We start from the raw sequence: 13,951 nt of genomic DNA, 5'->3' as shown, positions 1-13,951 counted from the left end.
GTGTTCTGTTGCTTTTGAATTGTCTTTCTTCTTAGGCACATGATGAGCAGATATCAGGGCTGTACAATAAAACCAAAGTGCACAACCCTGTGATTCCCGCTGTACTTTGTAACACCATCTAAAGCCAAATCTGTCCATTTATCATGTGACTTCTTAATTACGTTTAATATAATTAGTTGTATCTTTAAAAATCCTGCATTCCTGAGGGGTGTGGATTAGGAATGTGCAAAATGACTGTTCTTGTAAGCCACACTGTTATATAAAGATATCCTTTCATTTGGAAGTATTTCTTGGCACTAGATCTCAGTAAGGACGTTTAAAAGGTTTGTATATTATTTAAAGACACTTCTGCTAAGGAATGGAAGAACACCCACCTGAACTTACATGATCAAACTTTGTTCTCAGATGCACTGATGTAACCTAAGACAGAATTTACCCATTCCTTATAAAGTTACTGTAAACATTATGTGTTGATACAATAAGGTTTGTGACTATACACGTCTTGCTGGGTTACAACACGTATTGTTAGCTCACCACATCTTCTTAAGCATACTAACATTTGCTTGAAACAATGTTATTTGGTTAATAAAACATTCAAGACTGATATACAATAAAGTTGAAACCAATGCTTTTAATTTTTATTTTCAAGTCTCAAGTAGAGAGTACAAGCTTCTGTATGCTTTCTTATCAGTATTACAGCTGACAGCTGTTCAACTACCATATTAATAAATATGCCCAAATCATAAAGTTCTAACTGTATTTGTACATTCCTTTTATTACTAGACTGTTTTATTCATATTGGCACAGATAATCCATGCAAGGTAGTTACTCACACCTCATAAACCACTCTACATTTTGTTTCTGAAATAACTAGAAACTTTGGAGTACGTATATAAAAGCAAGGGCACTTGTGGCATCAAGTCAACATGTCAATGTATTATAAAACCCAGACTTCTAATATGATCACTGCAGGCAAGAAAACACTCAGTTTCAAATTCAGATCTTTATAAATACTAAACAAATTAATATCTGCTACCAGGAGACAAATGTTGAAAATAAACATTAGTTTGCCCAGCAGTAGACACTAATGACTATGTTCAGTGCTGTGGACATTCACATTATTAAACATAAATACAAATAATCTTTAACAAAACATTTCACCCAAAGTACTGACCACTGAAGGACCAAAGTAAAATATTTTCATTGTTCTGAATTGATTTTAGAAATTTCATGTAAATCCAGTGTAGCCAACAACTGTCTTCTAAAAAATAGAAGTCATTAGAGTGTTGTTTTTTTCCCCAGTTAATAAAAACAGTTATCTTTGGAAACATTTGATTTACTCTGCTCTGCAAAAAACAGAAAGAGAAAAAGCATTAATTTTTTAAGCCTTTAACTGAAAAGTTATTGAACGCTTTTTAATTAAAGACCGCTCTTTTTATTTGATCATTCAGAGGTACAGTATCTTTGTTGTATTATATAAAACCCCACATTAACTAGAATGAAAAGAAATATTTAGAGGAACTTAGGACTTGTCCCAGGCATCTGTTACAGGACATAAAACATAAACAAGTGCACACTATTAATCTTGCATATTTTTGTACAGCATTTACGTTCAGTGGCAACTCAAGGGCTCTATTCTGGATTTTTTTTTAAATATATATTATATATATATTTATGTGCATTTTTCCCCCTCCATATCACAAAGGTGGCAGAAGAGTATCAGCATTTACATGGTATTCTTCCTCTGTCAAAGTTAAAATACTACGTTATTATTCACAAATTTCTGTTTCAGATATGTGCAAAAATTATATCTTAATATAAATATTGAGGGCAGATAAGTGGATTCCCTATATTTGGACCACATTATGAAGCAGCACAAGTCAAAACAGGAAATTTATTACATGATAATCCTCAGGGTATCTCTGTTTTTCATTCAGAGATACCACTCTACTTCATATAGTGATATGTAAACTAGCTTTAATCTCACTTGCTCAGACACCAGTTGGAGTCAGGGCATGTGTTACAGTGCAGGTTATCTCTCCAAGGAAATTTTCAAGGCTCTCTCAAGTTAGTACAGCTCCTCATTGAAAGGGAAATTTTCAGGACTCTCTCAAGCTAGCTCAGCTATGCTCACATACATTTCCTTCACCTTTCTGCAGTACAGACTTCAAAATTATTAGACTGGATCCTGTATGCCCCCTTGCTGACCCCTTCTGTACATAATCATAATATCTCTCTGGACTACAGTGAGCTGCCTGTATCATAATTTCTGCATTCAAGCCCTTTCCCTGACTGTAGGGAGTCATCCTGGCTAGTCCCCCCTTCCCCACCCCAACTATTTTGACTCATCAACTTAGTGAAACTGGCCTTAACTATTCCCCCTCCTCCAACCCCAGCTTCAGCAAGGGCTTCCCATCTCCTCAGTGCCTTTTCAACATTCAAGCAGAAGTGCCCAGAGCCCCCACATTCAGGCTGCCACAGGTGCTCTCCCTTCTCTGATCCAAGCCTCCCTTCCCCTGCCCACACTGAAACCCCTGTCACCCACACCCATCCACCCCAGAAACTTCCAGGCAGACCTGGGTCACTTCAGCTGGCATTCTAGGCTTCCCTGGGAACATAAAGAAGAGACAGCCCCAGCTGTGCCACCTACATCCATCTCTGCAGAGATTGTACCCCTGCCTAAGCTGCAGCACTCACCTCTGGCCATCTCCTAAAACATTCATTCTTCACACTGCCACTGAAGAGGGAGCTTTTGGAGACACTGAGGGGGAAGGTGGAGAGGGAGAGACACACACAAACATGCAGCTTAGAAGCAGAAGACCTCATGAAAATCTCCTGGGGCATCACATGCCTAGTACTTTGTGTCCTCCCAAGGGGTCTGACTCCCTGTTTTGATGTTGACAGTGAAAGACTAGTCCCAGACAGTGGGTAACACAGAGATCTTCCTAAAGAATGTCTTCAATGCAGTCTTCATATATAATATGCTGATATGGATTCTCTTGAATAACAGAGAATAAAAAACACCATTTTGTTGCATGACATTAAAAATTGAAAGGAAATTGTCTGTTATGAAAAAGTATTTAATGAAGTCAAATTATGAGTGAAAAGTATTTCAATTCCATGATTACAATTTATTCCTCTAGAGAATTTGACAAGCCAGATCTTCGGATTTTGTAATTGATGGAACCATATTGACACCAGCCCAGCACTGACTGAAAACAGAAAATTTGTTTGCTATAGAAAAAAAGGACTTTGCTTATAATGTACCAGTGTGTTAGAATACCTCATGCATACAAAAATCTGACCCTGCAGCACTCAGATCACATCACTGTTAAGATCAGTGAGAACTAAGATACCTACTGAATAAATACATCATACTTGTCAAAACTGCCACAGGCAGTTCAGGTTGTCATTTCTGTCCACGATGCAGACTGCCGGCAGCTAATTTAACTCTGATATTAGAACCCCAAATTTCTTTTACTCCTCCCCCAAGCTTTGGATAGTATTTTGTCCCTGAAAAAAGACACACCAATTTTCTTACAATGGGCATTACCCATAGGAGGGAAAAGGCAGACAATGCTATGTCATTCTTTGTTACTCAAAAAACAAGGTAAAATAGAGTCCAGGTGGCACCAGAATGTGGCCCACAAGGTATCCTCAGCCTCAGAAAAACTAATTCAAAACTGTCAGTACTGCAAGCTGTCAACACACACATCATAATTCTCACCTAAACAAATTAATAAAACTTGAATAGTGATCAGACTTCCCATTTTAACTCTATTTTCTATCAGACAAAACAGCTGTCTCCAAGTCATTTAAAATTAAAAATTCAAAAGTATTATCAGTACTACAAGTATTGCTCTTTTGAAAAAAAAAAAAAGCTTTTATAAATAACTTCTAACATCTTGAATGGTGTTCTTAAAAATATTAGAAGAGATGACTGTATGGTTATCCTGTCAGAGCTTATCTACTGTTTTACAATATGTTGCATACAAACTAACAAAAGTATGAAGAGTATGTGCCTGTGGGGTTATGCTGCCTTATGGATTTTTAATCAATGATAATTTACTTTGGGGAAAAAAAAAAAAGCCCTTCTCCTAACTATGTGGGACAGAGTAGGGATATCTCCCACTTCCTTGCTGTGCTAGATGAATGCATGTCTTCTGTGTTCGTCAATGTGAAGGTCCAGATGTAGATTCCAACCTCCCACTGATACCAGCGGGAATTAGAAACCAAAGTAACTTTGAGTATTTTTTGTTTTCCACAAGAGGAAAGGAAAACTGGTTTTGAATTAAAAGCTCTATTCTGTTCAGTAGGAGAGCAATTTGGAGAAAGCCAGTTGTCCTCTTCCATTATAATATGAAAGTGCATGTATAAGCCAAGAGCACTAACAAGGTTGACCCTGCATGTTTTTCTCAATCTTACTGGGTTATGAAAGGAGTTAATTCTGTTTCCACTTTAGTTTCAAACTGAGTTACTTGGAAAAAAATCTCAAGCATTTGATGCTATGAGGTAGCACCACAACATAGTGGAATAGCACTCACTTTTCATAGAGGAAACCCCAATCTATTTTTCCCTTTGAAAGCTATGGCCTTTGGTTCTACAGGTTATTGTACATGTGGCACTTACTCATTCTTGTTATGAAAGAAAATTACTTACTACAAAAGGACTTTACTAGTTGTCCTGAAACACTAGTGTGTGGTCTGAGCAGTAAAACCGCTGTGGGAGGTTCATTTGGAACTGCATGTGTGCATTACTTCTTATATTACAGGTTTTACTTAATTTCAGTATTTCCTCCGACTGTTTCTCTAATAATGGACTAGTTCATTTGGTTTTTACTGTTCATTCAGGTTTTTGTATGAACCTTGCAAAAGCACGTTCTGCATTTACAAAAGTGGTTAAACTTCAGAAGTATCACCTTCCTAGCTTTTACCAAGAGAAATTCTAGCCGTGGTTATCAACTTTGTAATTGCCCAGTTAGTCAGCTGTTTTTCCCCAGCATTACTGTCTACCAGCTCCTCTTTTAAACATTGATGGCATGGGCATGCTTCTTGCACAGTGGCTTATCCTTCTTGGAGTAGAATGGCTGACCTTCCAAATTCACATGGCATACCTAGAATTAACAATAAAGACAATCATGAATCCTGAAAAAAAGAGAGAATGACACGATTAACAATTTCAACAGTATTTCTCTTCTGACTATACATTGCTTCGACAGAATTGGATCTGATTTCCTGAATCAAAGTGCATGCCTTGGTAGTTTTCCTACTCCACGTTGAGGTTATGCTCTGGTTTGCATCAGCTTTTGCCTCTGTTTTTTTCTGCCACCACTATCCACTAAATTCACTAGTTTCCATTAAAATGAAGTCTGGGTACACAATCCCCTAGGCAACTTCAGCATGACCCAGCAGTGCTTGTGTAGGCTGTCAAAGGGTAGTGGCACACTGGAGAACACGCAGATGGCCTTACAAAGCATGATTTTACAAAACCTCTGGTTAGGTGCCATGTCCCAGGGGTACCATCCTGCCAGGGTACCGTTAGATACTCGTTCCTATTATTACTTTGTCTTCATACGGGTTCTTACGTGATCAAGGAGCGAGTCATTCAGACAGTCTGTGTTATTGAAAATTACTTGTTCTTACTAGGCTACTCTTGATTCCACAGAGTTCTCTACCTGGCTGCATAGGCACTGATGTAGACATAACAAAAATCATCTTAAACTGCCCTGGAGCTGAGCAGGTATCTACACAGGGTAGTGCAACACCACTTGCAAGGTCAGATTTGACTAGAACCACTTAAGGAAGTCAACACATCAGAATCTAGGAGTAAGAATGAATGGTGTCCCTAATGCTTATGGCAGGCTTTAAACCAGTGAGCGATAATATCAGCAATGTGCTACTGCAAGTGGAAGGAAAAAAAAAGTCTCAGGAAAGGATTTGAGGATAGCATATTAGAAATTAAGAATCATGTGGTTATTTGCATTTGATTTCACCCACTGGAAGAAATGAAGTTAGCTCCTAACAAAAAACACTGGGAGAACTGCATTAACAAAACTGTCACATCCACAGAAATTTGGAGAACACAAAATACTCAGAGAAAGTATCATTTATAAGTGACCAACAGCTGTTAATTTGTGAAGGAAACTTGTTTTAGTATTCCTTTCTATGTCAGAATTTCAGAGACACATCAATTTTCAGAGGACTCACTTGTGTCACTTGCTTCCATGTACCTTTAAAAGGCCAGTGGCTAGGTTAGCTTTAGATATTTCTAAATATTCCTATACTGTCTACTCTTCAACCTAAATTTTAGAGTTTAACAAACATTAGAAATTGTCCGTGTCATTTTTGGTGTGGCCAAACTATTTTTAGCTATTAGAGGTTCTAGATATTATTACCTTAGGAATGCTATGTTGTACAGCAGCACAGCTGTATTAAAACCATATGAAAAATACTGTTTATCATATGGATTTTACTACTTTGTGTGCAGAGTGTGGGAATATAGCCACACTGTATAGGTGTATGCACACAATAGACTTACAGATAGATGAGTTTGACCAACTTCTATGCTAATTACTATTCATTCTCCCTAAACAGGCTCCTCTTTGCAAGTTTCAACAAGCATTCTGCATGGAAATACAAATGGCACTGTTTTGTAAGTAAGATTATGGATATACTGTTCAGTATACTGGTTATTGTTATTTATTTTAAATCCTGCTTTATCTTTCTTTGGTAAACAGTGGAAAGAATAGCAGCAATAATGCTATGTATTACTGTACAATACTCTCTAAAACTGGATGTTTTATTAGAAAACAGTCACTTGTGAAGGCAAAATTTAATAATTCCAGTAATAGTTTACAGAGGAGAATAGAAATGACTCCACTATTTATCCATCCACAAGTGAAAAATGAAATTTCAATCCCTCTGCATCCTTAGGCATATGTTAGCCATTCCTGCTTTCAGGTCTTCTGATGTTACTTCACAATTTATGAGTATAAAGAAATGAGAAAGTATTCGGTATAGAACCTACAGCACAAATGAAGCAGGTATCATGCCAAGTGTGTCCAAGAGCTTCAATGAATTTATCTCCAGCTTCAACAGGAAAATCACAGCCATGGCATTTTGTGCTGAACAAAGCAATATAATCTAAAATAAAACAAAAATCAAACTTAGGAAACACTCTTAATGTAATTGTATTAAATCCAAGAGAAATAGAAAATTTCGAGATGATTCATTTTGGGGTTTTTGTCTTCAGTTTCCTACTACATTCACTGAAACACACTGCAATTTGCTACTTTATTTAGATTCAAATTCAATACAAAACCCCAAGTTAGCATGATAGTTGTCATCACAGAGAACAAACAAACAAACAAAAATATAATGAAATTTGAAGTTATGTTTCCCACTTTCATTTTAAATTAGCTCTAATGTATGTAGAAGCTATCCATAAGGACAAATATGGTCATATAAAATACAATCTAATGACCAGTGAGTGTTACCTTAAGGTTGTATAGAGGCATAGTTAAAATTTCCATGACTGGATTTATGTTGTCTCTACATTAAGAGAGAATATTATGGAAACCCCATTCTGGCTGCTTAATAAATCTTTGAATATCAAGAACAATTTGGAGGAACTTGACATTGGAAAAAGATTAGCAGAAATTTTAAGTTATGTGGAATCTGTAAGAGTCATTAGACATTTTGGCAAAACCTCCAATTTGAAAGGGTAGGTGAAAAGTCAGTCATGCTCTATTGTTTCTATTCTTCACTAAGAGCTACTCTGATCTGTAAAATTTGATTTGTGCAACCATAAGGAAGGAATCTCTAGAGAGTTCATTAAATGGACAAGGCAGGCTTACAGAGGGAATACCACCCTTAACCTGCTTCTTGATCATATCTGGGAACTCGTTTGCATGGCAAGCACCATTTATTATGCTTTCAATGGTTTGGGAAAACCTGGCCTTTTCCTTTCTTATTTGGCAAGAAGCAGTTCATTTGTTGCAGCACTCAAAGCAAAATCTGCACTACCATGTGTTGCACATCTGAGCAGAGCTATCTTTTCATATATGTTGGTTGATTGGTTTTAGGGTGAGGCAGCAGAATCAGAGGTCAAAATTCAATCAATTTAGTAGACAGAATGGGGGCAGCAATCCACACATACTGTATAGAGGTGCTCCCAAAACCTTGAAGGAAGAATTTTTCTCTCCATAATATGTAGATTTACTAGTAAGCAGAATCTACCAGAGAAGGGAGTGGGTTAGGGAAAATAGTGTAGGCAGAGAAATGGAAGTACCATAATACATAAGGGAAAGAAGGCATTCTGGGACACAGAGACAAAAGCCAGTCTATCATATAAAATGGAGAAAAGTAACACTTGTGCATGTGGAGAGTGGAAACAAAACCCATGCTGGATGGGTAACTGGTTTTATTTTATTCATCAGCTGGTTTATTCTTATGTTGCTTCAATGTAACAGGGTCACAGAGAAGAACTGTCCAGGTTGTCATACCTTTCTCACAGTAAGGTTCCCCGTCCTCCATGTGAAAGAGGCTATTCCCAAACGGCATCTTACAAGCAGCGCAGACAAAGCAGCTTGTGTGCCAAGTCTGTCTCAGGGCATGCATCACTTCCTGTAAAACAAACAAAAGTCTTCAGCAGAACAACGTGCCTTGCAACTACCTACTGGAGAACAATTACAAGGCAGAGATTATTTAAATTTTTCCTTTTTGTATCAGCCAATTCCCCTCCTCAAAAGAAAGAAGTATGACAGAAATTGGGCTCTGTTGGAAAGAAAGAGGAAATAGGACTGCAAATCTTCTGGAACAATGCATTTGCCAAAGTGAAACAACATAGTTCAGCCAGCTGTTTGTATCAACATGCCCAGTCGCTGTTGCAGGGGAGATTCTGCACAAAGATTCTGATTATTTTCCCCTGTGCTTTTACGTGACTAGCATGAACTCTTCAGTGCAAGACAATGATTCGTTAAATAAAGTTTAAAGAGTAATTTTCTCCCTACGACCAAGAAATGCACACAAGGGATAAGTGATTCAAATCTGATGTTTTCAAAGCAATGTAGATGGTGTACTAATTTCTTTAAGCTTCTCACACCACCACCACTACTTCACAAACTAATGTGAAAATTTAAAAGGAAAAAAAAAATAGTTCATAGATTAACTTTGCGATTAGTGAAAATGAGTCTGTATGTCTGTTTCTAGTCTATGTGTTGATCACAAAAAAACAAATTCTGTGCAACCAATGTTCACTTGAAGTGAGTATCCAGATGGTATCAGTTGCTTTCTTCCATCCAGTGTGGAACAATCTCTATTACTCTTCATTCTTACCTTTTCCTAAAAAAGCCCTCCAAGTCCAATAGCTGCTGTACTGAGCTCTGCTGTGTAGTTACCTGCTAATTTGTCGATTTTACTTGTGCCAAAGACAATGTTCAACAGTGTATCTCTGTCAAACAGTCCAGATTTCAAAGGGCCATCTGTGTTACTGGTGTAAATTAGTTTAACTTTGTTAACTTCAGCAAGACAGCATTGATTTACACCAGCTGAGAATCTAGGTCCCATTTTATGTTGCTTCCAGTTATATACGTAGTCTCTGATTAACTTTTAAAGATTATTTTTTATCTCCATTGACTATGACAGAAGGGATTGAAGTCCTTTTCTGTGCTTTCAATCTAGTGAATAGACAAAATAGTCTAATTTATATTTGCCATATATCTCATTAGAGAATCACCATTTGAGATTCATTAACTTCTGCTACTGTTTGCAAAACAACTATCACTGATAAATAGGTTTGGATCCATTTATGAACCTCACTGTACTACAGAGCAAAAAACAGATTGAGAAATCTTATTAATATAAATAGAGGCAGCTGGCATCTTTGCTATTTTCCTGATGAAAATCCATAATGGGGAATTGATTTGTGCCAGCATTAATTAGGTAAGTTAAGTCAGTACTCTGTTGTATAATTACTCCTACAGCCACAATAGCAAATGAGACTTGGTTGGAGCCAGAGCTTCACCATAGATGTCTGATGTTGCCATCCCTAATTGGCAATTTCAGAGAAAAGCATCTAGCTAGTCAATGCCAACATTTAGACAGATGTCAAAAGGTGACAGCTAAACATGAAAAAACCCCAGCAGTGTGCTATTCCTTGCTTCCTCGTTTAAGGGAATCGAGTCATATATTCACTGTAACTGTATGCATAAATACACTGCTAGAATTACCTTCTGGTATTCCAACCTCATCACCATCTAAGTTACATGTAGAACAACTTTACTAAACATGAGTACATTAAGAAAAAAGTGGCATCTAATTTTGCCTTTCTGGAATTCAGATCTTCATATTTATTTTGTATTTTCTTAACTGTAAAAAGTCAACAGAATTCCTCTTAGCTAGCAACACAGCTAGCCACTGGTGAGGTGCTGCAAGAGCAATGGATCTCCTCCCAAGATCACTGACTTCTCCATTGAAATTTAGACTTAAGTCCTCAGTAAGTTTGCAGGTGACACTAAACTAGGAGGAACTGTTGATCTGCCTGAGGGTAGGGAGGCTCTTCAGAGGGATCTGAACAGACTGGACCGATGGGCTGACACCAATGGGATGAAGTTTAACATGGCCAAGTGTAGAGTGCTGCACATGGGACATAACAACCTCATGCAGCACTACAGACTTGGGGGAGGTTGGCTGGAGAGCTGTCAGGCAGAGAAGGACCTGGGGGTGTTGGTTGACTGCAGGCTGAATATGAGCCAGCAGTGTGCCCGGGCAGCCAAGAAGGCCAATGGCATCTTGGCTTGTATCAAAAAGAGTGTGGCCAGTAGGTCTAGGGAGGTAATTGTGCCCCTGTACTCGGCATTGGTGAGGCCACACCTTGAGTACTGTGTTCAGTTCTGGGCTCCCCACCATAAAAAGGACATTGAGGTCCTTGAGCAAGTGCAGAGAAGGGCAACCAGGCTGGTGAAGGGGCTGGAGGGCAAATCATATGAGGAGCGGCTGAGGGAGCTGGGGATGTTTAGCCTGGAGAAGAGGAGGCTGAGGAAAGACCTTATCACCACCTACAACTACCTGAAGGGAGGTTGTAGAGAGGTGGGCGATGGTCTCTTCAGCCAGGTGACAGGACATAGGACAAGGGGAAATGGCATGAAGCTGTGCCAGGGCACGTTTAGATTGGATATTAGAAAAAAATTTTTTACTGAAAGAGTTGTCAGGGCCTGGAACAGGCTGCACAGGGATGGGGTTGAGTCACCTTCCCTGGATGTGTTTAAAAAAAGGGTAGATGAGGTAATTAGGGATATGGTTTAGCATAGGATGGGAATGGTTGGACTCTATGATCTCCAAAGGTCTCTTCCAACCTTGTGATTCTTGTGATAAGAAAAAAAAATTCAAGGCTCTCACTGTAAATACAAGGAAAAGATAAAAGTAACATAGGTGTATCAAGCAGATAGCAAAACACTATCCAGAAACTGTTAACTAATCTACATTCAGTGAGATGGTAACTGTATTACATATTCAATCTGAGAGTTGAACAAGGCACAAAAATATTCCAGCTTTCAGATAGATAGAAATTATCATGCACCTCTTTTGGAAAGAAATCAACAGGCTGGCAAATTATTGTTAAAAGGGAATAAATAATGAATTTTTAACATTCACTGCTTACAGTGAACCATGTGTTTGGAGAGAGCATTAGGTTTGTTCTCTTACCCCCATGATCTTAGTGTGGCATCTTGCGCAGGTTGGTGCAAAGAACTGTTCATAGCAGCGCTCACAGTACACGCTATTCTGCTCCTCCACAAAGCACATATCAGCCAAGGATGTCTTGCAGTAAGCACAATTGAATTCTTCTGGGTGCCAAGAGCGACCCATAGCTACCAGAAAAGGACCCCTGAAAACCAATCATTAATATCTTATTTTTATTGCAACAAAATCTCAATGACTGATTACAAACCCACTTTGTCAAGCACTGCATACATGTGGTACAAGCATTCTACTTGAACCATGAAGGTGCACATTGAACTAAAATCCAGAAGCCCAAACAGAAACGGTCTTTTTCAGATCATTATGAAAACAATTTGCCAGTTGGTTAAAATACTTCATTATTGTTTAACCATATATATTAGATTTACAGACAACTGTAGGAAAAATCAATTGTTTTCATATTTGAATAGCTATAAGTGATCTTTGTAAAGAGCTGCAAAGACAACAGGAAAAATTCAAGGGTTGTAATAAAATATAATGCTACTGCTTGAAAGCATGAAAAAGCAGGCAAATTTCCAAACCTACACCTCACACTAGCTCCTGAAGTCTCCTGCCTTCTTTTCATCTGAGAGAGCACCGCATGCAGCATATTCTAGAAACATCAGACTATCAGATGACAACTTGCTGTTTGATTATATGGAAGACACATTCAATTTGTTTTGGTGATTTACTTTTGATTGTAATTAGATACAGTGCTTATTACTGGAGTGCCATGTCACAACTTCTAAAGGGCAATAAATCAGCAGTTCCACATCACCAAACTAGCTCCTTTTAGTGGGGAGACCATCATTAAACATGGATTACTTAAAGCTGGTTAGCAATCCACAGGGTAACAATGGGCACCAGTCCAGCAGAATGAATTGCGAGAGGAGAAGGGAGAGGCATGCTATGAGTCACTGGTAATAGAGTGTAGGCATTATCTTTCTCCAGACACAAAAGCAACAATTACATTTGGCTGCTGTTCCAAAATGAAGTCTTGTTCCTTTTCTCTACAGAATCTTTCTCCCCACCCCCCAACTCTTCAAAAGAAGTTGTATGTACCTCCTTCAAGGGGTACCTTAAAGGACCAGAAACCTGTTTAAAAAACAGTGATTTGCCACAGCATCCAAGAAACAAATAATTAGCATGTATAACTTTGCAGTGATAAAAAGTGAACCACACAATAGCAAAATGAGCTCTGGAAATGTTAAATTAATGAAGGAAACAACAGACATCCCTGCTGGGTAATTTAACTGAGTCTTATGCTCTGGTACTGTCTATTAATGTACAACAACCAGTCTCTCTTTTTTTTCTTTTTTTTTTCCTGCTTCATCCCTCTTCAAATCCTCGTGACCTTACCGGATTATGCTGTTACAGTGCCCACAGAGAGGAGTTCTGCTGCTGGCTGGGTAACGCTCAGCCCTCTGAACTGTTCCCCGGGCTATTGCAGGAGCCTGGGAAGAAGCTGAAACTGGAGATGGGTAGGCAGAGGTTGAGGCAGGAGGTGGTACTGGAGCACCCCTTGGTAGGATATGCTTTGTAACAGAGGTGGTGGTTTTTCCAGGTGCAAATTTCTGGGAAAAGGCGTCATCTGTTACCCAGGGAGGGCGACTTGCAGGCTCAGCGTTGGCAGGGGTGTAGGAATGAACTGGTGCTGGTGCTGTTTTAAATGTCCCAAAAGAAACCAAGAAGTATTTTAAAGTCTTTTCTTCTGATAGCAAAACAGAAACATTTACCAAAGGGTACTCCATGACACACAAAAAAATAAAGCTTCATATGATGCTTAATTATGGTCTGTCCTGCTATTGCTCATTAATTCTGGACTGAAGCCAAGGATATCAGCACAATCACTGATTTTTAATCCACATGCATTACAGAAGTCATTGCCTATACCGGCTTTTATAGATTTTATGGAGACTAATTCCAAGGACACCTCTTAATTTTCTAGTAGGAATGGATAGGACAGTTCTGTGATACTTTTAAACAGATATGGTATTCTTTAAGACAGGTTAAAAATAGAAAGGACAGATCACGTAATAAAGGTTTAGACAGAATTCCCCATAATAAGAAATTATGCTTAAATTGTGATCTCATCGTATTCCTTAACACGCAGCATTTATCCACAAATGCCACTGCTATCTGTCATTTGTAGGTTTTCCTCCTAGGTTTCTGAAGAAAAACAGGCTCACACTGGGAACACAGAGAAGCAATGAGGG

The 13,951-nt window shown here is 38.5% G+C and overlaps 1 protein-coding gene across 1 annotated transcript in view; it reads right to left on the bottom strand.

Moving 5' to 3' along the window:
* Positions 1-626: 626 nt before the first annotated feature.
* The window catches only part of LOC311192913 (LIM domain-binding protein 3-like), a 32,082-nt gene continuing 18,757 nt past the window's right edge, over positions 627-13,951 (bottom strand). Inside the window, exons 6-10 of the mRNA XM_084265594.1 lie at positions 13,095-13,395; positions 11,703-11,883; positions 8,504-8,624; positions 7,027-7,142; positions 627-5,113 (exon numbers count right to left, since the gene is read on the bottom strand). Coding sequence (XP_084121720.1) covers positions 5,024-5,113; positions 7,027-7,142; positions 8,504-8,624; positions 11,703-11,883; positions 13,095-13,395 — 809 coding nt within the window. The 3' untranslated portion in view covers positions 627-5,023. The remainder of the gene's footprint in view (positions 5,114-7,026; positions 7,143-8,503; positions 8,625-11,702; positions 11,884-13,094; positions 13,396-13,951) is intronic.

Source organism: Gallinula chloropus, assembly GCF_964237585.1.
Source record: "Gallinula chloropus genome assembly, chromosome: 5".
In the NCBI taxonomy this organism is placed as follows: domain Eukaryota; kingdom Metazoa; phylum Chordata; class Aves; order Gruiformes; family Rallidae; genus Gallinula; species Gallinula chloropus.
Note: the sequence above shows the minus strand (reverse complement) of the source record. Positions and strands in the feature narration are given on the sequence as shown.